At 39.2% G+C, this 27,883-nt stretch overlaps 1 protein-coding gene across 1 annotated transcript in view; it reads right to left on the bottom strand.

Moving 5' to 3' along the window:
- Positions 1-27,883, bottom strand: part of LOC140230823 (uncharacterized) — a 93,035-nt gene that overhangs the window by 20,808 nt on the left and 44,344 nt on the right. Inside the window, exons 2-4 of the mRNA XM_072310964.1 lie at positions 14,052-14,944; positions 3,998-4,214; positions 1,331-1,546 (exon numbers count right to left, since the gene is read on the bottom strand). Coding sequence (XP_072167065.1) covers positions 1,331-1,546; positions 3,998-4,214; positions 14,052-14,944 — 1,326 coding nt within the window. The remainder of the gene's footprint in view (positions 1-1,330; positions 1,547-3,997; positions 4,215-14,051; positions 14,945-27,883) is intronic.

Consider the following 27,883-nt stretch of genomic DNA (forward strand, 5'->3'; position numbering starts at 1 on the left):
GCTACTCGCAGTAATGGTCCGAGTTGTTACAACGCGCATCAAAAACCTCTTTGGCGCGCATGCAAAATTAGTGTGCGCCTCTCAAGCACCTCTAAAAACAATAGACGCTTGATAAACAACAACAAAAACTTCAAAGACCGCGCGTCTCAGCAACTGAGGTGATCGATGTGCGTATACTATAGTAGGCTTGAGGACCGCGCGCTGTCCATTTGTTTTGTACAGGATTAGCACGTACTTTCCTGTCTGCTCATCAAGGCCTCGTTTCATATTGGTTTGGTACCCGTAGTATAGAGTACTGATGAACATGGCGACCACGAACTGTCTGTCTGTAAATTGTCTGAAATAGGGTCGAGTTTTCCATGAGACCGAGTTAGTCTGGAGCCTTCTGGAATAAAAGTCGGTCTACCGACTTTTATTATTTTTATCAAAATACTCCAAAATGACTCATCATTCCGGCAAACCGCGTCAGCCAGGTAAGTTTCTTTGTAGACTCTTTCGATATATTGCAAGCAAATATGAAATGGTGCCAGACGGGTTCTCAGGCGCTTACCAGAACTTTGTTTTCACTTTAAAGCAGGGGAAAAAAATTCTGACACCAAACAGATCAAAATGACACTTCTTCAAAGGTATCCTGGTCCCTTCATTGTACAAACTCACTTCACTTCCATGAGCATTTCAGTATTCTACTTTAGCATTGCAGACAGGTTCAGCTATCATAAAGTTTGACAGGACTAACATATTTTTCACTTTCCATCTCAATGTGCGTAGAACTCTGCTTCGAGCCACCTGCAAGAAGTTCATCGCCAAGGCAGCACATCAGACTTTCTTGGGAAGATGTCCTGCAGTCGTAACCATGCCATACTGTTCATCGATCCCAAAAGAAATCCCGATGACCCACTTTACTACCACGCTAAACCCCCAGAATCACGGAGGACAATGGCAGGACCACCCCAGCATAGCAACAAGTGACGCCATGCACCCATTCTGAATATGAGAGGGTACTGTAAAACCAGAAACTTTCGTGTCATAAAACTTTTGCGAATTAAGAGCCGATGGCCTTCGTCATGATGGCATGAAACTTTTGCAAACTGCCACTGGCATTCAATGCTTTGTGCAGACAAACATTTTTCACATGCATTTTACTTTTGCGAATCTCGGCTCCTTGTGAAAGTTTCATGCACGCTAAATTTCTGGTTTTACAGTAGATGGTTGTGATACTGTTCCTGACGCATGCTACTTTGGAATCAACAGTCAGTGGCTACCGATCAAATCTCATGAACACATCACATGTCTACTTTCTTTTCACGGGGATGATTCTCCTGTCTCTTACCAGGCTCCAGAAGAGATAGATGAGGATGAGGATGGTTGCCAGGACAACCAGGCCCAGGCCCTCCAGGCCACGCCCTTGGTAGACGTTCAAGTAGTGGTAGGCGCCATTCAAACACAGCCAGGCGGAGATGCACACCAGCGGAGTGAGGAGAGCAAAGCATCCGCAATCTGTCAGGATGTTTCTTCGGTCTCTGGTCCTCTCCGGCTGGGTTATCCACTGCAGGACAAGAGATGAGGAAAAACAGTGTGAAAGACAGAGATAAAGTGAAAGTGAAAGAGAGGGATGGAAGTGATTATATAACCCCCCCCCAAAAAAAAAACAAACAAACAAACAAACAAACAACAAAAAACAAACAAACAAAACAAAACAAAACTAGAAACAAAGACCAAAAAAAAAAGACCAAAGACAAAAAAAAAAAAAAAATTGTATCACTTTGGATTATGTCAACTTTTTCTTTTCTTTCTTTGTGATGATGGAAATAAATAAACTATTGAATTGAAAAAGAAGTCAGTTATACAGTCAGGCAGAGAGAGAGAGAGGGAGAGAGTTGAAAGTGAAAGATAGAGACAAGCAGAGACTTAACAACAGATGGACATGCAGAAAAACATTTACACTGATAATTCAGATAAACAGGAAAACAGAAGAAAAAAAAAATCCTGAAAGTGAAAGGGAGGAGATAGGAGTGAGGAAAAAGATCCTGGAAAACAGAAGCAAAGACCCCAAAATGGAAACAGATGAACAGACACATGCATAGAGAGAGTACCAATAAAACATTAAAAACTAGAAAAGCACTCAAGAGATCGCAGACCTCTGCCAAGCAGCTCATTTCCACCCATGCACCCATGTGGAAATCGCCCAATTTTCCAATGATAGAAAAAAAGAAGAGGTCTTTACCTCATCAGCTTCCTGCTGCGCGGTTCCTCGAGCAGAGCGTGCGCTTTAGTATGCATATGCAAACCTCAAATATGCGCAGCTTGAACTTCCAAGTTTACTGACCCTATTTGCCAAAATACACAAATTCCTTCATATATTCATAAAACTTCTGTGATAACTACCAAATTTAATCCTCTGTTTCTTGCGTCATTATCAACTTTTCCTGCAAGTTTCATCCAAATCAGTTCACAACTTTTAGAGTTATTTTGCACACAGACAAACAAACCAACACCACCACATAACCTTCTTGGTGGAGGTAAAAAGGTACAATAAAACAAGGAAAGACAGAAGAGGGTAAGAGAGACACACACACACACATCTATGATGAGCAAAAGAAAAAAAAAAACAGTTCTTCAGACTTTAAGCGTGTTACAGCGTTACAAGGGTCTGACAAGATTTCACGTTATGACTAGTTGAACCTTAACAATCACACATTACTATCACCCGATAAACTGTGCATGACACCAATTGCGCAAGATAAAAGATGAAACATGTGCTATCAAAGAATCTACAAATTGATTCCTTCCTATGTCATTGACTGCATGTTTATGTGACTGTACTGGAAAAGTGAACATTTCATGAGCATGGTTTCCCACTAAAGTTTCATTGAAGAAGTAAGTGACTTCACACAGGATCCAGCTTCATATCATTTACACAAGTCTGTAGCATTCTTCTTTGTCTGCTGAAACTAAACTTTAATAAATGTGACCCGCTACAACAAAAGGATCATAAAGTCGCTGACGGGCGAGCCAAGCATGGCCCAGAAAAAATGCTATTTTCTGGCCTTTCCTTTGATCATTTAGCTTCAAAATTTTGGCAGATGATAGAAGATACATTAGACTACAAAATTATGTAAAAACAGAAATCCGAATGTTTTGACAGATTTTGGTCTTCTGACTTCAAACTTGATTTTCTAGGCTCACCCGTCAGCGACTTTAGGATCCTTTTGTTGCAGCGGGTCACAAATGTTCAAAGGAAAGCAAAAAAAAAAAAAAAAGGAAACATAATCTGTTTTATCCAGCTCAATTCCTCATGCTCAAATGCAGTAACTTGATTATGCATTCAATGTTAAAGTTGACTTTATTAAACAGGGTTTTAACATGCACAAAACAGACAGACAGAAGTTTCAATGAAATTGGACCCTAGGAAAGCAATGTGATTTTAAAAGTTTTTGTGTTTTCATAAACAGTCACATCACTCATAACACCATAAATGCAACCAAGGCACTGCAGCAATGTCATCCTCTAAAAGACTACCTGACTGATTGGTTCCCATTCCACTCCCCCCCCCCCCCCCTCAAAAAGAAAAAAAGAAAAAAAAAAGGGTGATTGGTGGTTTTGGTCAATATCTTTGCAATTACTACCTCTTCCCTCTTAGAAGTCATCATTGCAAAACTTACTACATCTCCACAATAGCATAATATAAGGGATGCAATTATTTCTTTTTCATTACATTTCACAAGGATAGCTATCATAAATGCAGGCATACTAAGAGAAAAAACATAATTTGTGACGTGCACTTCAATGCTACCACCCACCCTGATGTGGTAGAGACTGCTTTAAAATAAAACTTCTGTCTTGCCAATGATTAAGAAGGTTTCAGAATGAAATGAGAACGAAAAATCCGTTTTCACGGTCACAAATCCCCTTTCTGATTTGTCAGAAGGTAACAGAGATGGACCAGCACGTCATGAAATCTGCAGTGGTCAAGAAGTGGTCAGCCCAGTTACCATACCTCCGAGAAGGCCTGCCCTTTGCGCTCCGTGGCGAATTGGAAGTGGCACAGCTCACAAGCGCTTCTGCCCGTCGTCTGCAGCCATTGCTCCAGACACTTGCGGTGTTGGTAGCTGAGGCTCCCTGCACACCGGCATGGTGCTATGAGGTCATTGCCTGGGAGGGCTCCCTCATGACATATCCTGCACATGGGAGCGTCGTTGACCATGGAGTTAAAACTGAGGGGGAAATGTACGATATATGAAAGAAACATGGGCAGTGAAAAAAGAATTCCTAAACTGATGATAACATTCTTGAATAGATGATACTGCTTTTTGTTCTAATTAAAATCTAAGCAGTTTTTCTATACTTCCTATTGTATTTTTGCCATTTTCAATCTTTAAAGCAGAAATTTATTGAGAGGCCGAAAATACGGCTTTATTTATATCTATGAACAGCTTAGAGGCTATATACAAAGATAGGATGCATTTCAAATGATGTCCGACTAATTTAAAATAAATATTGAAGATGAAAAGTCATCGAATTCACAGGCCCTGACTCACACGATAGCTACAAAAAACTGCCTTTTCACGTGATGTCATGGGTTGGAAATGACCGGCTCTTCCGTCTCGAGCACTGCCGGCCATGCATGCATGTATGCAGTGTATGATCATATAAAATGACATTCCCATTCACGGTCAACAAACAGAACAATCATCTTCTGACCCCACATAAGCACAATAACATGTCAAAATAACTAAGCCCGTTTTCAGTTTAGCTTTTGCAGGGACTTTATATTGTGATTAAAAAATAAGAAGAATTTTTAAAGTAAAAAAGAAGAAAAAGGAGGATTCTGCCGGGGTTATAACGGAACTGGATACCAAACGAAAGAACGGGGTTGGGGAATGGAAATTAGGTGTGGAAGGGCAAAGCTAACAAAATTGTCTTTCTACTCCAAAACAAACAATTAAAATCAATTTTGAACATAAATATCAACATTGAAGAAATCACATACAGAGTGCCTTTTACCCGGTTTTCACAATATCTGAAGAGTTTCACTGTAGTGTGACCTTACTTTCACTCAGAGGGGGCCGGGCGCGCGCACTGGCATGTATGGGCCTAGATAGCTGGGCATGGGAACAATGCAACGTTATCAATTGTGATCCATCCGCGGTTAGTGATGACCGAATTACTCATCATCATGGATCACTACCCCGATCTATAATACATGTAAAATAATGTTCGTTGAGGAATTACATTTATTGCGCACATTATTAGCGATCGCTACGCGACTCGACTATGACGAGATTAGTCACAGTTGTTTTTGCTGTTGTTTGCCGTCTCTCCCGGTAAAATCGGAGGAAAATCATGGATGAAGATGGACATGATGGAGGGCCTTCGAGGCTAGCTGATGGAGAGACAGAAGTGGGGAAAAGTAATGGAAATAGCCGTGGCAGACTGTGTATGGTTATGCACTGTACGTACCACCACTCATCTTACGGGTAGGCCTACGGTACATAAAGTGCCCGGGAAGATGCTGGCGGGGTCTGCAAGATTCACATCGCTTCAGATGGGTTGGATTTGGTTCATACAACTTCATCCTGTTTTTGATCCCAGACAGGTAACTTTTTAGATCTAATATTCTATAGGACTCTACAGAATATACTCGTGAAATAGTCCCCACCACTGCGTATCCGTACTAATAGTACTACGGCGGCTCGCCTGTTTATACTCGTGAATTCAGCCCCACTGCACCGTGTGGCGTTCATCGCTAGATCACGGCGGTGGGGCCTTCTTCCACAGTAGGGCCTATAATAGGGTCCTACTCGTGAATGCGGCCCCACCAAACGGCGTTTATGTGAGATTGATAGATATTTCTAGATGCAAGATTCTGTTCATACGAATTACGATCGAATATACATGAATTTAGGCAGACTTGTATACTATGTCATGGCATGGACATGCATTTCTCTCTCACCTCGCATGCACGCACACGTCGCGTGTGAGCCATCGATTTCCAACCCGTGACGTCACACTAAAATGCACTTTCGAGTTGGCGATTTGGGAACCAAAATATGGTAGAATTTAATACTCATAAATTCGAAGCAGACACTTTTTAATTACATTTTTTTAAGTTCAAAAGGCTTAAAATATTATCAAATGACAGAATAATATTTTAAGGGTTATTTCCCCCTATAAATTTCTGCTTTAAGCATGTCAAATATCACAACAATAACCCAGATGAACATCTGTATGAAGTCTGAAGTTTCAACTTTACACTATCACCTTACTCTCTACAGAATGTACAGTAGTAATGGATTTGTGCACAGTATGTTTGGCTCTCTGGGAAGGAGATGCTCGTGTCAGAAGACAGACCTGGAAGTATTAACATCCGTATCACAATGTTAATCTAAATTTCAGTAAAGAGCAAAATAAAGGTGCATTCTTGCCCTCTTTCATCCACTTCATTCATTGATTTTCCCATCTGCAAACCTTATGTCTGATAACTCCTCTAAAGGCTAGACTATATTGGATTCTTTCTTCAAGATGGAATCCATATCACTAGGTCCTGTTTAACCCATTAGTAACTGAACTGCCCGAAACCGCCCGTCCACTTTTTTTTTTCAAATAGTTTCATGCTTTACCATTTTTGTTTTCATATAGAATACATAATTACGTAATTTGAAAGAGGTTAAAGGTCAAGAAAAGTATGCTAGAATTACTTGAACTATGACATATCAGTCCCTTCGTGAAGTCTTAATAGGCTTTCAAATAAACATGACTTATAATGGACAAGCAGTGAGCTATTTTGCATTATCTAGAAAGTTGTCTAAATGAGAGTAATATTGCTGTACCTTCGAGGGAACAACAGGCCATTATATACAGAATCCTTATTTGCTAAAGAGTTAAAACGTATACCCCATCTGAGCTTCCCAATCAAGGCTTACACAATACAATCTTTATGAATGTCATTTTTTCTGTCTTCCACATTGAGCAACTGGTAGAGGGGGAAGCATGTGTCCTTGAACGTCCATCCTCAAGGTCACAGGAAAAAGATGGGCCTGATAGAAGCTTCCCATCACAGAGCAGCAACTGCGACCGTGCTCTCTCGAATATCAAATTGGCTATGATAGTTTATTATGCAAAGTGAGATAAAGCCATTGTGACATCAAAAAAGTCAACCTTTCAAAATGCAAATTATCTATTATGAGTGTTCAATGAGGGCACAATTAACAAGAAATCAATCAGGTCATAATGATGTTTGATTATCCGAATCTGGATCAAGTGTGTGTCTATTTCCATGACGCGACCTTGTACAAATACTACCCAGCCAGGAGTGTATCAAACCAACGTACAAAGGTGTTATCTTTAAAACACGGTGTGGATTTGTGATTTGGTAGCCATGCCTGCTCTTCAAGTCAGCAGTCTTGAAAATGCACATAATTATTTGTCTTGACAGGGTCTTGGCCATGCCTACATTCAGTTGTTGTTGTTGTTTTTTTTTTCCATTACAATTGTGGTGCACTCCCCTCCTATTTCATGTGCAAGTGTATATTTCAAAAAAAAAAAATGATGGAAAAATCGTTTCATCCAACTGGATTACAATCGTGTGAAATCCAGACCATACAAGGTCAGCTGCATGTGTACCTTGGGGGATACATGCCATTTCCAAACATTTTAAAGTTAGTCCATCAGACAGAGCAAAATATTTAAACCTTTCCAATGGTACCTCACATGATCACAAGTAGTATTCCTGAAGTAATCTTAAAAAATATCCAATATTTCTTATTTTCTTTGTTTTTTAGCAGGTTCAATAGCAAATATCTCAGTTAGACAAAAATGGAGTTAGCTCATTTTGCACTCAAACTCTTCATATGAGGTTGCTACTGTAGCTCTCTTTATAGTTTCTGTGCAAGGTTTTCTATGTAAAGAGGGACAAATCACTGCACAGTCTGAAGAACACACTAATACCTAAATTAGGAGATTAATGTATGACAACAGTATCAGGGTTTCATGGTCAGACAAATATAGTCTACAGTTTAACGAGGAAAAAGATAAGCATGAAGAGGAAGGGAAAGAAAACGGTATGGAAACTGCAAACTGGTTGCATATAAGTGCCATTACAAAATGGCAAACGGCCGATTACAGCTCGCTATGCATAAGCATCGACCTTTAATGTGAGACAGACCAGGTTGAAACATCCAAGTTGTGGCTGTAACAACTTCCACTGACTACACTGTAAGCTATTGCAATTTCGGGAAGGGGGGGGGGGGCGGCAGTAGAAGCAAAAGAGCATGATAGTAGGGGTGCTTACATTGCCAACGAAAAGCCATAATTTTTTTAAACACTTATTTTTTGTATTCTACATATTTTCTTTTCATTGGAAGTTGCTAGGCAACTACCTGTATGTGAGTGAAAACTGGAATTCAAAAACCTTCCTCTGATGTGAATTTTTTGAAACTCTGCAGTTTCACCCCCCCCCTTCTTTTTTTTTTGCTAGTATAAATGCTCATTCCTTGCATCACCAGTCTAATTCCATTTTTGTCCAGTTAATACATCACCCCCCCCCCCCCTTCATGGAAAACTGCCTACATTCCATACATTCCTACATACCAGCCCACCTGTCTACATTCAAAGACAGCAAACAGCAAGTTGCGCATCAGTGTGCACTCCTTACCAAAAAAATAGAATATTCCTGTTTTTCTTGTGCATGTGCATTTCCTGCCAAAATACAGTTCAAGTTTCTGGTTTTTCTAGCAGTGTGAATGGTAGGTACATTGAAACATTCAGGTTTTCTCCCATTCCATTTTCTATCATTTTTTTTTTTTTTTTTTTTTTTTGCAATGTAAATGCCCAGAAGCGTGAGCCTCCTAACAGAATTCTGAAACAGGAAAAAAAAAAATAAAATCACAAACAGAAGATTTAAAAATCATGTCTACATTTCTTTTGTGTCTGTCTTGTTTGTCCACACAATAATGCCATACATATAGTTTTATATATATATTCTATCACAGTTTGATATATTCTATTACAGTTTGATATATTCTATTCCTGTGATGATATCATCAGAGTCACCAATCACGCCACATGTTTGAGCACATGGAACGTGCAGGTATCTCCATGTGATACTTGTCAGACCATGTAAAACACATTTTTTTTTTTTTTTTCAGTAAAGCGTATTGGTCTGAATGGAGACTATACAGCTGACACCTTGGGCTACAGCCTGCCAGACAAGACAATACACTAAAGCCAGGCGAAGCCCTCCCCATTTGGAGGGCAGGAGCTTAATCCACCAGGCTCTTGCGCCAATCAATGGAGATGGCCTCCTTAGTCAGACACAATAGCACCTGACCTCAGACAACCGCCCAATCAACCTGGACTCGCTCTGTCCAAACATCCTGCTGGACTGCATGTATGTATTTATGCACGAGTTGTAGGCATATAGGCAAGTGGGAATTGTCTGCAAGCTGCCTTAATTACACTCATGGAGATAGACATAATTAAGAACTGTATGCCTTCTTCTCTATCAGACAAGCGTAGTATACTATCTTAATTTCCTGACACACAAATCACACTGGATTGGACCATACACGTTATGTACATGTATTTGTATATAATATGTATAAATTCATATTCAAAATACAGATATTGCACTTGATATACACTGACCCTTCCTTTGCAGATGGCATTGGGCACACTGAGAATCAGAAAATAATAGCCTTTTGTGTTCAAAGATGGTTTGGGCACTGCACAGTGTCAACAAACTTTTCATTGACTTTTTTGTCTGCAGCGGAGTGAAGATAAACCTGTAACAACAGGCACACCCAGGATTTGTAAACGGCTTGTACAAAACAAGTAGGGCTTCTGGTACATGGTGTATCACGACTGTTGCCTCACACTATCTCTTCTTGTCTGGATACTACATCATCATCTTCTATAGATTTCAAGACAGGAGACAGGATGTGTTTGAAGATTGGTCCCACAATATAAAAAGCAGGTGATGTACTTTCTCTTGGAACTACCTCTGCCACATACTCTACACCACCGAGAGGTAAAAACATTGACATGTGTTGATGAAAATATTGTTGAGAAAGTTATACACCTTTACTTGACACAAAATTCAAATCACTCTGAAGCTTGTGAAAGCATTCGGTGTAGAACTAATTTCCTTCCATAAGTTTTCAAGTTAAGATATGCAGACATTGATGTAAAAATGTGGCAAAAGAAGCAAAGATATACATGTATATCTGTACACTACAAGGATGATTTATCAATAACATTTTCATTACAGAACAATTCATTAAATTTATTTATGATTATGAATATTTCAGTCAAAAGCAATTTTTTTAAGCAATTCTTATGCTTGTAAGGATCATTAAAGACATCAAATATAATATGAGTTCAACAAACTTCCTTTTTTTGGCATTTCCTAAGAATGCCATGTGATTAACTGACATACATCTGTTCTATATATGCATCATGTCTTAACATATATTTTCTACTAAACATGCTCGTTTTTAGAGCATATTCATCCTAAAATGCTCTCGTCATCACCTATATGATGCTTTCCCTGTTAAGCACTCTTTAACCCGTTGAGGACGGATTGATTTTGCTACAACACGCATTTCCCATAGACACTTGCCCGAGTTTACTCGGGACTCGTCCTCAACGGGTTAATTACAATGCAGCTCACTCGAAATTAAGAATACCACTCAAACAACAGTGTAGATTATTAGTGGGGAGAGTGAGCTAGACTGATAAAGGCATCTCTAATTGATTCTACAACACTTGCAATGAATGAATGACCTACAAGCTATTGATTCCTCACCCCACCCCCCCCCCCCTCACCCCCTCCCCCCATCCCTGCCAGACAGACCCTGGACAAACAAGGCCTGTATCTCATCACGCGTGGACGAGATCTATTTTTATTTTTTTTTTGTGTGTATGAGCTTTGGATTTTCATGTCCAATTAGAGCTCTGATGAATGGCTGTGGCGTGACAGATTCAGACTCCCTGCAGCGGTGCCACACAGAATCGGTTTCTGAACACAGAGTAATTTGTTTGTTTAGGTCTCTTTCAAGTATTTTTCCCCCATCCAAGTCACACTTTCACTCTCGAGCCAAAAATGTTGTCATTAAGTTTGCATTAGATCATATTGTTTTACTTGGGCTTCCTGCTATTGTGCCCCATGTTGTGTAATCATCCTGTTTAAATGCAATTAGAACAATTCATAAATTGCTACAGAGCCCTAGAATAAGAGACTACTATGACACAAAATGGCACTAAATGGGTAATACTGTACAAGCTGCCATTTTTGCATATACAGATTTTTCTGCGAATTGCTACTTGTCAGACATTTTTGTGTGTTGTTAAGTTCATTGTTGTGATGGTCTAATAATCGTTCTTTAAATTTCAAATAGACAAGAGTGAGTAAGAAGCAACAATACTAGCACTAAATGTTTTTTTCGTGGTGATTCTCTGTACATAAACAAGTAGGTTTAGTGTGTTCTGCATTCAAAGCACACTAGCAGTATGTCGTTATGACCCAGACATCATGGCCCATGCAGTATGCTAGACCCACACACAGTGAATATTAGTTGCGCACAATCCAGAGCTGGCATGGCTTGATTTTTTTTGTTTTTTTGTTTTTTTTTTTTTTTTGTTTTGAGAAATTACACTTTAGCATGTTGTTGTCTTTGTGTGTTTGGCTCAGAGTCGATTCCCAAAATTCACAAAAACAAATCTGTCGTGAAAAAAATTCTGCTCGTACAGTACTTTAATCTCTTTTATAAATTGAAGGCTGAAATACCAATGTGAACATGATGCATCATGCGTTACCCCGGGTAGTACCCTGGGTAACCGTGTTGTGTAGCGCCACCTCACGTCCACTCGAGGACAGCCAGAGAAAAATGCATGCACTGTGTGTGCGTGTACATAGTCATTCCCATGCCTTTGCATGTTATACTATGCGTGCATGGAAGCTGCGATACCACTAGCGTGTGCTTTAGTGCAGTGCAGTGCAGTTGCTAGCGCGCACTAGCTCCAGCACCACAATAATGTCCTCATTTTGGCACCCAGGGTACAACCTTTTTAAAAAAATTATTCAACAAAATGGCCGATTTTTATTTCGTACCCCGGGATACCATTTATGTCATCATATAGAAGCGAAGAACAAATATGATCTATCACTTGAATGTCAGCAATTGATCGCTATCAGTAGCATGTCTGCTAATGGTATCACACTGGAAATGTAAATTCCTTTGAACATTCATATTCATGAATTGCAGTTCTACACTATTACACAGTGGCTGGTCATAAACTGCAGTTTTGTTTTTTTTTTGGTCAAATGTTGGTTTTTCTCTCCAAAAATGTACCAACCGCATTCACTCTCTTTATCTAGAATAGGAACACTTGGTAAAGATGTACCTATAAGTAAAGAAGTTTTTGCGTGCAAAAATGTTTTGATATTAGATGGCCGTTTGCACAGCATGTTCGTACAGTTGCAGTAAAGATAGCTGTAGCATGGTGAACATTTCAAGACTGTCTACAAAGTACCAGTATTCACATCAGAATGGGCACTGAAGCATAAATGCTATCAAAGATTTGGCCAAAAGCCCTTTGTAATAAAACTAGATGGAGAAAAAGAGAGATCATGCATGTATTGATACAGGCAAAAAGAAAGAAGGAATAAAGAAATGCAACACAACAAAAGAACAAACAAGTTTCTCCTACGCATTCGCATGCGGAGCTATCTTTTCTTGCAAAACATCTTGTCCTTGAGACATATTCATGCATGAAGCTAGCGAATGAGATCATGCAGCTATCAACATGATTCTCACTGAAGAATCTAGATCACCACATGCAGATTACAGCAGCAGTAATTAACAACAGTCTTTTTCTTCTTTTTCAAATATTGAACAAAACCCGAGACACTGGCTTGGAATAAAGAGTGTCATACGACTGCACTTATACTAAACAATGAGTTTAGAGGGGCACACATTGTCACAACAGGAAAATTGATAACTAATTTCTGCGGACTTTGATGGAGCAAAAATTCAAGAATGCAATTAAAGAGAAAATCCTTTATTGTAACCAAATTTTAGCTTTCTCTTGGCATAGAATATATGTGAGAGTTCAGAACCTCATTTTGACATGATTGTTCATGCTTTGAGCATTTAAGGCAGAGTATACTTTACTGGCATGCTTTATTTGCCTTCGTGCTTTGCTGATATGCGAATTGTGTGTGCATGCGCATGCATGTTTTTTGTCCCCCCCCCCCCCCCCAACCTAGTAAACGTTGGTCATGCCAGTGTCAAGACACAGTCTAGGCTATTCTGTTGTTGCAGTAGCAGAGGTTAATGTGGCTACCTATGCACATATGTATACTGTAGACTAATTGATAATAAATGACATAACTCTACACCATAACTGCAAATGTTAAAAACAATTAGCAAATTTGTTGGGGATTCCGAATTAGAGTCTCTAAAGCCCTTTTTACACTTGTGTTTCTTAACCCCGTACTTTCTTTGACCCAGGACTATCGTTAGTACCAATTTTTTCAGCTCTTTACACTCGCCAAAAATTTGCAAGTGTAAAAAGCCCTTAAATTAGACTTGCTAACTATGTAAGGTGGATACAGTATTTCATGGTGGAGAGAAAAAAAAAATCCCTAACCCAAAATGTATTTAGTTCTCATGCCAAAAAAGATCTCGCTAAGAAAAAAAAAAAAAAAAATAGCTGCACACATGGACAATTCTTTGAGTACCCTTGTTGATTTTTGTTTTCTCCATCTTCACTATTTTAAAGCATATTTAAGGAGGCAAGAAAGCTTTACAGACTTTGCATCCATCAAGATTTAAAAGTATTTACAATATTGATTCCATCTCTAAAAGAGAGATCAATTGCTTGCTCTAAATGGTATTTGTTACATTTTGAAATCATTTTTGTTTTTAAGACAGCAGAAGGAAAACACAACAAGGGGCTGAATGACCTATATGGAACAAACCCAGAGCAAAAGAGAGAAAAAGGTGATTTCTTGATTGTGGAAGCTAGGAAAGAAATTACTAAATGCTTACCTGTTCAGACTTATGCATGCCACTCCGTCCATGCCGGGCTTTCCACATGGCTTGGGTAACTGTGCAAGCTTTAACGAATCTGTCCCAGCAAGAAATGTGTTGGTTTCGTTCACTATCACGAATCGCTCCTTGAGCTCACCATGGCAGCAAGGCACTGGACCGACACAGGTCCTCACCACAGGGTTGTCTGCATGGCACGGACCTGCCGTGTCTTGAAGAGAAGGGAATGCAGTTGTGGAATGGTAGGGTGGGGATTCCAGTCTGGCCATTTCAGGACTTCGGTGTCCACTTGTGGGCAGCAAAGAGGGGTGTGAGTGGTGAGGAGGGGAAGGCAAGATGAGGCTGCCGGGTTGGATTGCACATCGAGGCTGGGAGCCAGAGACGTCTTCGCCATCTCGACAAACACTACGTTGTCCTGGGGTGTCTTCTGAAATTTCCCGAACGTGGTACAGGTCTGTCCTAGAAGATACTGACAAAGATCGTCCCTTGGAGACAGACGCCACTTGAGGATCAGCATTACCGTGGCAGGGATCACTCGATCTTCGCAAGGGTTGTCCTACCTGGTGGTCACTGACTCCACCATCATCCAGCTCATGGGGAAAGTCCCGGAGGAGAAGGGCCATCTCTTCGTCCATGCTGTGAGGAACTCCGTGGCTGCTTTCACCTGGCTCTTCAAGATGCAACCTATCTTCCTGAGGAGAGTCTGAATGACCAGAAAGCAATGGTTGACTACTGGTCTGCACATACGCATTTGAACTGCAGCCATCGCTCCTTACTGCAGTCGCCTTGTGCGGACTTGGCAAGTGGGAACATGAGATCTGTTCAGCCTCCTTCCTGCTCAACGACACTTTGCTTATCTCCATCTCCTGGCCTTGTGTCCAGTTAGGGCTATCCTGTGTGTCAGAAGGAGAGGATATCATAAATAAAGTGGATTCATTAAAGGCTTGACCACCAACTGACATACATGTCCAATGCAGTGTTAACAAAACACTGGCCATGTTTCTTTTATAGTCAGGAATGTTCAAAGGAAAATTTGTCACTTTGTTTAAAGTGTGCAGACCTCGACAGTACTTCACTCCAGATAAGTTTTGATAAGATCAGTCTAAAAGAGTCATACGTGTACATCTATTGGCATGATGTATCACAAATTCATAGCTTGAGATGACTAAGATGTTACATTTAGTATTGTATATTATATGTGTGTGTGTGTCTGTCTGTCTGTCTGTGTGTATGGTTATCTTACACTCGTTATATCTTTATATTACAGCCATTAAAAAAAATGAAGTATATGGATGCACAAATCTAATGACTGCACTGAGACATAAGGAAAGGCATTTGTGCAAAAGGTATTGCGGCAGTTGAAAGACTTCTCAATCCTTCAGATTGCTTTAAAGAAGGAAAGATGTTAAAGGGACATTCCAGATGATTTTCATAATTTCACATCATGTAGTACATAAATCGACAACTCCATGTATAGATTTGTGGAATTTATTGTGGTTCTTGAGCAGAGAAACAATACTTTGAAAAATTTTAAACAAATTACACTGAACAAGGATGATGACATAGGAGGTTCACATATTTCAGAAATGTAGCAGTGTAATTCCATTACAATACCTCTTGCTTGCGAGTTCACCTGTGTATAATCTATGCATGCCTTCTTCTTTTGTTCTGGTTCCTTGAGCCCCAACTCATGCATTCTTATGGTGACTCTGCCATGTCATCATCCTTGTTCATTGCAATTTGTTCTGGATTTTGAAAATATTCTTATTCTTCATCCCAATTATCACAAATTCTGAAACTCTGTCCTCAGTATAACTAATTTATAGTTGTTTAAATGTAAAAATCTGAAAATCATCCGGAGGTCTCCTTTAAAAAAAAAAAAACAGTCTCAGCGACCACTTCTTCATGATGACTAAGTTGGGTTGGTCCTTGCTGATGATATTACAATATGACTAAGCTGACAAGGAAGACTATTAAACACCAAGTTGGACACACATTGTCGAGACATTATCATTTAAGTCAGCACGACATTCATTCTCACACGATCATGCTTTCGTAATCTTACAAATGTCCCAGATCTGAGGGCTAGAGGGAAAAGATTTAAGAAATAGTGACATTCAACACTGGTAACTACCATTGTTAAGTTTTGCAAAAATGCTATCACAGCTGCCATTGTGCTATCAAACTAATAAAACTATTCCACTAAATCTTTTCTGTAACAAAGCCATTAGAAAACTTTGCACTTCTCATTATCTGTTGCAGGTTTTAAAATATCAAGACCACCATAGTATGCCTCTCTCTCTCGAGAAAAACAATAAACAACAAACGGCATACAGTAAGAGTAGGGGAGTACTTTTATATCTTATTTCTACTATACGAGGCAAGCTGACTTCAAGTTGGTTAGAATGCAATGCCCAACACATTCTTTGTGATTATTTTTATGAATTCAACAAGTTTGCCAACAAAAATAGCACCTGGCTCTCATCAGCATTTGATGATTTCAAGCAACTTCTTCTGTTGTAATGCATCATAAACTCTATGATTAAATTTTGTGGTTGCGCACACTTCCCCAACATCAGCATACTCTCCTCAGTCATCATTACTGATTAGATGTTGAGCCAGAACTTTAACAAGCATTCCCTATACATGTCTTCATAATCATACAATCACAAAGTGCCTTTAACAAATTCAAACTCTAAATTGAGTTCTGACAGTTTTCCTGTTGTACTCTGTGGCGAAATGACTCGGCGATTTGCAGGGTAAATCAAATTTGGATGTTTTTCGAGAGCTGCGGCCATGCAGACACCTCGAAATGGGTCAAGCATTCTGCTTGGTTGTCAACTTCAATTCGCAAGAAACGTGGTTGAGGTCGTACACTTCGAGCATGAAATCCCCTCAGCCAATGGGTACATCCTCTTCAGCTCTCTCACATTCATTTGCAGAAACAGGCCAACTCACCAATCAACACCTCGAAAACATGTGTTCTCTCCAAATTCAACTATTTTTGGATTGAATTACAAACTGCTCTTTCTGTCTCTTTCCCTCTCATCTCTCCCTCACACACACACACATACACACACTCTTTTCAAAGGTTTGCTTAATAAATGACCTGAAATCTCTTGAAAGCAGACACTATGACATTGGAACCATTCCAGCCTATTTCAAATTGCTCATGAACCCATCACCTGCTGTTCATTAGTCTACTTTCACAGTAATGAGTCAACAAGATGAGACTTGATAATCATTAAAAGCGATGTCTGTCTACTCACATTTCTGTTCGCTTGAATGGGGGGGGGGGGGGGGGGGGGAATTGTTACAATTGGACAAGACATTGCATCAGCTTTGCATCTATGGAATTGCATTGTGGTCCCAGTTCTAGCCAGCGGTAGTAACCCTTGCGAAACGTTCGATTTTAGTCGACATCAATACAGTTCACAAAGCAAATTGGGCTAGAAAGTACTCACGTGCAAATATTAAAACTACAATGTATAGACTGATTCAGTTTGGGTGCTGGTTTTAATAATGTCTATATCAGCCGTAACTGAGGGGCTTCAGTATGCGTAACAATAGTTAATTTATGCACTGAGACAACAATGCACCTGACTCATTGCATAACCCATTGAATCACCTTTTAATCTTATGTTGGAAGCCTAAAAGCATAAAAGCCATCATTTTCTTATACCCCTTTCAGGTAATCGTGGATGTGGATAATAGGAGCAATAAGTCGTAAAATTTCGATTACATGAACGGGAGAGGAGTAAAAAAGTGCGCATTATTCTGATGCTGGTATTATGCGCATTATTGCAGCATGAGGAGTAGATCGAGAATACATGAACGCGTTTTACGACTTATGCGCACTAACATTCCACAGTTCGGTCAAAGGTCACTCGATTTCCCGCACAACCGCTGATTGCTGAGCTTGAGCGAGAGCTGTGCATACACGTGAGTATATAGCACCGGAAACATTACGTCATTATAGAGGCAGGCGCAGTAACCATGACAAATACTCCCGTCTTTCGCACCGTTATATGAACGGGCGCTCGTAAAAGTAGTGCGCACTTCATGGGATATATGAACGCGATTTTGAATACTTCATCCGCATTATTTGGATGCGGATAATTGAACCGCGATTATCTGAAAGGGGTATTAGTCTAAGCTTGAAAGTGGCAAATTAGGAGCTCAATATTGCGACAGACTTTTTTTTTTTCTTTCTCTTTTTTTAGATGTTGAATTTAAGTACATGTAACATAGTAATGGATTTAAATAATTTATCTTTCACTTTAGTTTCATGTGCAGCTACTGCTAGCTATTATTGGTGCTCACTTGTGCTAGGCTGGCCCACTGCGGAGACAATTAAAAGGAAAAAACACTTTTATATCAAGCTACCAGATAGAATCATCAGTGATGTACGGGCGTTGACATCAGGTCACAAGGGACTACTAGTTATTGCATCAGGTACATAATAGTCTTGCTTCTAGACACTTTCACAATTCTATTTTTATGCCTTTACTCTAAAGAGTGCAGGACACATTATATTGTCCATTCATCCTTCTCACAGCTCATTATCACCATTGAAGAAAAAAAAAAAAACTTATAAAAATGAATTATCTTGGTACCTGGGCCAGATACATGCAAAAAGAAGTGAAGATGCACTCAAAATAGATTTTGGCTGAAGTCCTGTCATGTTTAACCCGTTGAGGACGGTTTGATTTTGCTACAACACGCATTTCCCATAGACACCTGCCCGAGTATACTCGGGACTCGTCCTCAACGGGTTAAGGTCATTGAACTTTAGCTAAAATTTGCATGGTTTCAGCTTTAACTTCAGGGTGGCATTAGCTATTTGTATGAAAAAAATAAGGTTGAATGGTCACTGTACTTCTGCAATAATCGGTCATTTCCAGTTATTACCTCAGCCAGGACTGTCCAGTCCAGTAGTGATGGCAGTTGGAGTATATGGTAGAAATTGGCAGTTATCTATACTAGTAAAAGATCAAAGTTTAAGCTCAAAAGCCAATGTTATGAATTGTTATTTCCAGCAGTAACTTTATAAAATTTACCCATTTTTTTATTTATTTTTATTTTTTTTTTTTACACTGAAAAATGAATGGAGGCAAACAGAATTTTATTTGCTAATCTTGATTCTACAAAGAACAAGTTTCCTTGACTCACAGTACAGACCAATTTAAATTTCTGTCATGCTCTGGTATCAACCGCCACATTTACCCTCTCCCCTAACCTGTGCGTGTGTGTGCGTGTCTGTCTGTCTCTCTTTATCTCTCTCCGTCTCAATATCGGCCAACTTTGACTGCTTGACAAACATCATGATAAAAAAAAAGTTACACAGCTGCCAACTGTCTTTTAATGCCAGACATTCATATGCGTTCATTGTAGTTCAGAATAATCTATTGTATTTACAAGAAAGTTGCTTTCATTTGAGGGAGTGCAAACAAATGGAAAATATCTATTGGATCTCAGGAGGAAGAAAGCAGTACTGAATATTTTTTTTTAATCAAAATGTCTCACCATATGAAGCATTTGATACCTGTGACTGTTTTACTGTGTATAGGCGCCTACTGATTCATCTCCTTCATGATCATGAGAATTCCTACTCACATATTTTGCAATTAGTTCACCTCTTATTCCTGTCCATACACTTTCAAAAAGACAGTTTTATATGTGTTTTGAAAATATTCCAAATAATATTTTAATGATAAAAAAAAGAAAAACTCTTGCTTTTGCATTTCCTTAATACTCAAGTTCACTGGTATTGACAGTGAACAATAAACAACTTTGATACACCTTTTGGTAACCAAACACATCAAAACTCTACTCTTTTAATATAACTCACCAATCAAACAACAATATCATTGTGACACACCTCAGCATGATGCCGGGCATTTTGTAACAGTCTGCCCTAGAACTCGACATTAATTTGCGAAATGTGGCACCGCGCCAGCAGCAATGGGTTTTGGGCACCGATGCTCCTACCTGAAATTCATCTTGGCAGAGACAAAAGGAGGGTGGTTTGTTTTCCAACCCATACAATGTAAGTAATGCTTGCTCCCTTGAGCCCCCAAAACTAGAGTGGTTGACATCTTGGGGCTTGTCTTCTTGCACCTTCAAACCGCACTGTAGAAACTCAACTCTCGAGTGTAGTGTACAAGATAGAACTCAAATCTACAGTTCTCAGCTACAGAAAAGAGGTGGGGGGGGGGGGTCAATCTAACTTCATTTGTATTATTGTCACACTTCCTTTCTATCAGGATGTATAAGTAAATTTGAATGTGAAATATGACTACTTACGAGCAAGCAGGCAGAAATGTTTCTATGGCCCTAAACTCTAACTGCATGTAGCATTGCCACAAATTGACTTTGCAGCTACAACTCACTGTAGAGCTGTGAGTTGAATAAGGCATATGATGGGCATCTCACTAAATGGTCAACAAAGACGAGTGGAGAAAAATCAAGCAAGCAGAAAAACTACAGATGTACTTGACAAAAAAGCCCAAGCATATTTTTTGTTATGATTTTAGAATTGATGACTTTTTTAAAGTAGAAATTAGACAATTTCTGAATTAATTGATAAAAAACTATAATATCATTTTACTTTCAATTCGGTTTTTTAATCAAATTATGATTTAGATAATGGTAACTGAAATTGGGGAGACATGATTATATGGGCACTAACGACTCACTTTGGAAACAATCCTGGATGAGAATATACATTGTTTTACTAACAGAAATACAACAGTTAGCAACCATACATCACTTGTGTTGAACAGTCACTGTGCCAAGATGCATGTGTGCAGCATCAAAACTCTAGCGATTCTGTTTTGCATTTCGATATTATCATGTTTCTATAAATTAGCCAATCAAAATCCTACACGCAGCAGTTCCTGCATATTTGTGTTCCCTATGATGATAACAGACTGCAGATTTTTTTTTGAGGAATTTCCTATGTTGCTGAAAATGACATGGTCAGACACATCTCACATTCATAATAGGCACAGAAAAATGTTCAAGTAAATGAAAAAGTGGCAATAGCCATAGCTGTTAACATTTAAGTGCTTGAGATATAAAATTATCTTTGATGCACTGCAGCATAATCATAAGAGTATAATATATTGTGATATATACAGTGTATATGTCCCCTTCTTTCTCAGATGTTCCAGAGTATGTTGTCACTAGTGTCAGCTGTAAGAAGCACACAGCATGTCCACAACTTTACAGTGAAATGCCACAATGGTTAATGAGTGCCAAAGAAATCATGGTTACATTCACATGAGATTCAAGTGATCTAGTGTAAATAAAGGATATAGTATGACAGATGACCTCCACACAAGGCATAACTGTAAATTTGATCACATTCTGGTCCATTTGAAAACTTTTTCCTATTTGTTCTATATTCCAAGTTCCACTATGATTGCTGGCTACCATTCATCTGCCTTCAGTAATTCAGAACTCTCCCTGTTATGTTCTCACATATTAATTCCTATCTTTGATTGACGATGGTGCACGTCCCGGTGAGAAACCTACACATCAACTCTGACCCAAGTCTCGCGGAGGGAACTCCGTGAATAAAAAATGACTCAGATCACTTGACGCAGCACCCACGAATCGCGTACTCCAGACAAACAAATGATTTGCCAGCCTGCTAGGCTGTCTGGAATTCAAGAAGTTGGAGACGTCTGGCGTATCACCTAAAGTTCTTCAGACAATCTGACGATCTTTGCACCGGCATCACAGCAGGCATGCAAACAAACTCCTTCTACATGTACTATGCTCAAAGGTATTCTAACCAACCACTGCCCCCGTCAATCAAGTAAACATTGTCTCGACAAATGGAAGAAGAATACGAGACAAAATGATGTATAGCTCTTTTTGTGTTTGCCTGAACTAACATGGCAAATACAATGTGACAATGTGTCTGCTTCACCCTTCCATAGAGTGTGACTTCGGAGCCGGTTGTGCCAACCATAAAAGAATATATTTTCCGCACTCCAGACACAATTGACATTACTCGTTCAATATTTCTGTGACACACATTCACCTCACGTACACATTTACAGCATCACCTTTTTGACGTCTGAATACTGCATCATCTTTAGGAGAAGCAGACGTGCACTGGGAAATCAAACAACTTGTAAATCAGATGCACTCTTTTAATTGTATTTCTTGTCTGCCGTTCAAAGATTTATGTCATAGTAGGATCCACACTAAGTGCACATTTGGATTTTGAACTTTAATAGTATGTAGATTGAATGGGGAGGGGGGATCGCAGAAGACACTTAACACATGCAGCAGCAAGCCAGGTTTGTACACTGATGACTGCTAGAGCCCAGACTGTTTATTCAACACATGATGTTTACACTAATGTGACTGACTGAAGGAGACTCCAGTAATAAGGTTGCATACAGGATTCACAGGGAGCTGTACAGATAGGGCCTCCTATAAGGTCAACAGTATGGTCTGTTGCCACTTTTTGCACAAGCAAGAAATGAAGCACAGACAGGAGAATGCGCATTCATATATTTTGCCCTGTCTGACATCAAACATGTTTGTAATCTAATAATCATCGATAATGAAGAAAGAGAGATTTGGAATTTCACACAGAAGGCAAATGTAAGATGAGCTCACATGCCACATCACAGAGTTACCAATTTGATAACAATTAAAACAAAAAATCATAATTTTCTCAGTTTTGATCAAAATTGGCTCAAACTCTCACAAGTTGTCTTGTTCCTCTGTTTCTCCTACTTCTATTCATAGAAAACTAATTTTCTGAATAAAATTAATCTAGTTTTCACTCTGATGCACACTGTCATTACGACATTTTTTTTATTCTCTCTGAACATGAATACACTGATATTCATTTCATATTACACCTAACATGCACAGACTTTATCTGATTGATCAACGCCACACAATATAGCTGACTATACTCCCATCAGCTGGACAGAGCAATTTTTGTCCAGGCCCTTCACGCTAGCTGAAAGATATCTTTTCAGCTCTGAAACTGTCAGTAACTCACATTTTAAAAGTCAATTTCAAAGCAAACAGCAAATTTGCTCTGAACCATTACCATGTGATCAAATGGCATCATGGTGAAATTCAGGTACATCTCAGGAGAAATTCAGTGACAGTGTTAACCCGGTGAGGACGAGTCCCGCGTATACTCGGGCAGGTGTCTATCGGAAATGCGTGTTGTAGCAAAATCAGTCCGTCCTCAACCGGATGAAGACCCGATAGCGTGGGGGAGACTTTGTGATGGGAAGGTTGACGCGATTGCATCAATCTTCACTCACTGCCCACTGGGATACATTCCAAATCTGCGATTAGCATAGGCCTGCTACTAGAACAGAATTGCTCGTAAGCAAATATGTGCACTGAAGCATATGCTCATCAGTAATATTTGACGCCAGTTGAGATTCTACGGCCATGTTTGTGCTGCATACTGAGTATAAGGCTACACACAATTCGTTACGAGAATATTTGAGTCAGACCAACCTTCACAATAGCCTCCCCACACTACCGCAATAGTTTATGGGTTAAACTACACATTAGTGTCTGAGGTGTTTAAATATGGAGGCTGTTATACAAAGCAGAATATCAAAATCAGATCCACAGAATTTTAGATGAAATTTCAAATACCACAGGAAGAGTAGTTTTTAGAAATATTATGTTTGATGTCTTCGCTCTACAGCACTTTTATAGCAATATCAATATGTGTGAAATACTACATGTGTGTCAATTAAGTAATCATGAACAAGAAAATTGCGGTAAGTCAATAAAAGAAAAAAATATGGGTCCTCTGATTAGCTAGGTTCACATTTCATAACATACATGTAGTACAAGGATTTCTTAGTTTATTAATTTCTTTATTCCCTTTACCCTCCCAAAGGTGATATTTATCTATGCATCCAGTTTGATTTAATACACTACATTCAAAAAGGACGTCAACAAGGTGACAAATTTATTCACACTCTTCAATGTAGCTTGGTGGAAACTGATTACAGACGAGAACCTCATCTAACCACAGAGCATACAATTTTACTCTCATTTTGGGTAGGCTGCCCCCCCCCCCCCCCCTTGGCCGCCGTTCTGGATGAATACCAGCATTCCTCGTCCCCTGGGAGTGCCACATTTTGACATTTACAAGACATGCTTCATGCAAAATATACATGTACACATTGTACATCACATGTACCTTAATGTAAAACAAGTTGTTGGCTATTTGACGGGATTCTCATGTGCCATTCATGTCGAGTGAATAAATTTAGAGGGAAATTATGGACCAGTTAAAAGATGTCTGAAAAGAAAGAGTAAAATTTTACAAGCACAACAGTGAGAATTTGATCAAGATGAGATAAAGATTACCAAAGTTTAATATGGAATTGTGATGTTTTGCTAACTTTCACAAAACAGTCCTTGAACAGTCAATAATATGAACAGGCGCGGCGCTAGGGTGCAATTAACTCGCCAAAAGCTTATGACCTCGAAGCCTCAGTTGCAAAAAGTAGACAGCTTGTGTGCGTAAAACCGCTGGGGAAGTGTTGCAGGACAATCGCAATATCTCACCTCAAAGCCATCAAATGATTAAATCTATACAGCAAACTGAAGAAGAAACTATTCTCTAACTCGTAATGTTAGTTATTTGGGGTTTTATTGAGGATAAACGTGTGAAAATAATGTCGAAACTTAGCTTCCAAAACAGAAAATTTGGTCTCAAAACAAGTGTTATTTTCTCACATTTTCCTTCATTGCACAAAAATGAAACTTCGGTATATGACTTATGGTAGTATATCCATGCTGCTCTCCAAATATCTTTTCTGTATCATTTGGCGCACAGCTATGTCTGGAAAAAATCGAGATCACTGTCACTTGTGACCCACGTAAAATCCATGGCGTAAGGAATACGCAGTCCGATGTATTGGTTTTTTTGCTGCTTGAAACAGTTGAAGCACAAAGCAGGGTTCCTCTCTTGCCCACTCACCACCCTGCTGACCGAAAATCGACCTCTGTCGCATTGCGCCGAGCCTGACACCGCTGATTGGCTAAGCGTGCACTCACCAGTAGAAAACGCATGCGCAGGAGGATGATCTAGTTGTGCATGTCCAGTATCTTCTCTTAAAGTTGGTTGTCTTTTTGCTCTTATTTTTACCTAACTACTAATTGCACAAACACGAGACTTCGCAGGTAGTGAGTCTGGTGTATACAGACTAGTAATATGTTGATCAAATGCATATTCATGCAGGCGCAGACTTGTGTCGGGAAAAAATCGTAACCCTTTCCCACAGTCGACTCAAGCAGAAAAATACACATATCTCGAAAGATACATCAGCGTTTTCGCCCAAAAATCATATGAAGGATGATATATTCATATTTGATATATGTGTGAAGTTTCAAGGGATTTGGTGGTAAAATAAGGGAGATACGAGGAGGTGAACTTTCGAGATTTTTTGTCCTTCCCTCCGCACAGCGCTTCGATGACCGTTAAGAATTCAAAAGCTTTGGCCTCTTATCAGTGAGTTAATTGCACCGTAGCACCGGGGCTGTGAATATGTAATGAGTTGATGTCATTGCCTCACAACTTGCAATTTAGTTTGTATAGAAATTTGAAAAATTTCTAGTTTTTTGTCCAAATGCAATTTTGCACAAGTCTCAAATCCTAATATATCTGACTGGTCATTAAGTTTAAATTCAGCCAGGAATGACAATGTGTTACACTTTGACAGCAAAAGACTTGAATTTTTGCACACAATTAATGGAAAATTGCGAGGTGATGCATCAGCTCAGTCATACACAAATCCATATCATTTGTTTAAGAACTGCTTTGCAGAAATTAGCGTATGTTCAAAATTTCATAATTCCTTGCTTTTAATCAGATTTTGGTCAATTTTTCACTTCTGTGCTTGTAGAATTTTGCTCTCTCTTTTCAGACTGAATCTTAGCTGGTCTGGAATTCCCCTATAAATCCTGAAAAGAAATCCATATGACATGGACATGAGGAAAGAAGATAGTATGCAGATCAATGCAACTTTGAACAGAAAAGAGTTGGAAAAATCATAAAAAGTCACAGGGGGAGTGTGTCAATGTACACAAATACATTACAGCTTGTTCATAGCACATTCTAGTTTGCCTAAACTCTACCTGATTGCTTTGATTTTACAAATTCAATTCATGGTACATTTTCACCTGATTAGCCTCCCTTCCCCCTAATACCTCCCCCCCCCCCCCCCCATACATCATGCCACCACTGAATCTTGTCCCCTAGGTTTTTAATACACAAATCTTTAGTAGAGACTACCCAGGTAATACACCTGATTAAAACAGAAAGTCATGAGCAGACATTGAGATCTTAAGAGGAATAGCCTTACCTCAAGACTGAAAGAAGAGCAACAACATGAAAACACGAGTTTCAGAGAAGACGATACCAAACGGATATCATGACTGGAAGTAAGGCTAAGTCACTGTACACATAATGGGTCTACCAGTGGGAGAAAAATGAGCCCACCTGAGACAAGGTATCGCCACAACCTGATAATGTAATTGACCCACATACAATTTATGCATCTCCGGAAGAAGATAGCTGTGCCGAGAAGAGGTGGGATCTGAGAACTGGTTTTACTATGTGCCCTTTACACGTCCCCCGCTTCTTTTTATTTATTTTTTCCCTTCTGTTTTTCTCTTCTCTCTCTTTCTCTCTGTGTCTCTCTCCTCGCTGAAGTCATTACTCTAATTTCTCTGCATGGTCGGAAGCACCCAGCCCTACAGAAGCGCCCCAAGTATAGTGCGATGCCCCGGTTACTAACGGCCAGCATACATTCATGTCTGGCAAAATTTCCACATGCAAAGCGAGTCGGCGTTCCACATTGTAAACATGCTTGACCAATTTGCGATTTCCGCATAGACTGTGCAAGACTCCATCGACATCTCTCCCTCTCTCTTTTCCTTATTCATTTTCCCCCCCGATAGCAATCTGTAACCATGTAAAATGTATGAAAGGTGCCAGCCAGTAAAGGCTCTACGACTACTGTATACGTTACTTTTTGTAGGTTCACTGGTTTTGCAGCGAGCAACATTATATACTGTATAAGCTGTTATTTTAGCGCACAGGTATTTTCGTGAATTAGAAGGTCACAGACATTTTCGCGAGATGTTATTTTTGCGAATTGACACTAATGTTATCTTGCATGCATTGTTAGTCTAGTGTATGGCAACATTTTCGTGTGTTGTTAACTTCACGATCCAACTTTGATTTGTGAAATTTGTGAAAATTTAATCCTCATGAAAATAACCACTTATACAGTAAACCTGTATTTCTGACCAAAGCACGAGTGTACGACAGCAGAGAATAATACATACACACTATACAGTGCCTAGAATAGATTTATTTCTTTGTTACCTCTGATGCTAACAATAGTTTTTATTGCTTTTTTTTACGTTTATTTTTTATCTCCTTGTGTTAACTTCATTTGTATTACTTTCCTACACTCACTTCTGTCGCCTCATACTTCCTCTTTCTGCATGAGATTATATTCGACTATCATAAAACTAACTCTTGCACAACTTTTATTTGTGTTGATCACTTCAGCTCATTGTCATTGATGTCTGTCTGACTACAAAATTTACCATGAAAATGATATTAAAATGATACTGTTAGCCTACACTTTGATATGTAATCACACATTTGTTTAATTCTCAGCCTTATTATAGTCTTTTTTGTTTCACCTTCATATTGATTCATAGTATTACTTAATGTATCTATTCACCATTGTATAGTTTACTTATTCTTAACCTTTGAACGTGTAATACTACCACAGTCTCAA

The sequence above is a fragment of the Diadema setosum genome, chromosome 7, assembly GCF_964275005.1.
Source record: "Diadema setosum chromosome 7, eeDiaSeto1, whole genome shotgun sequence".
Taxonomy (NCBI): domain Eukaryota; kingdom Metazoa; phylum Echinodermata; class Echinoidea; order Diadematoida; family Diadematidae; genus Diadema; species Diadema setosum.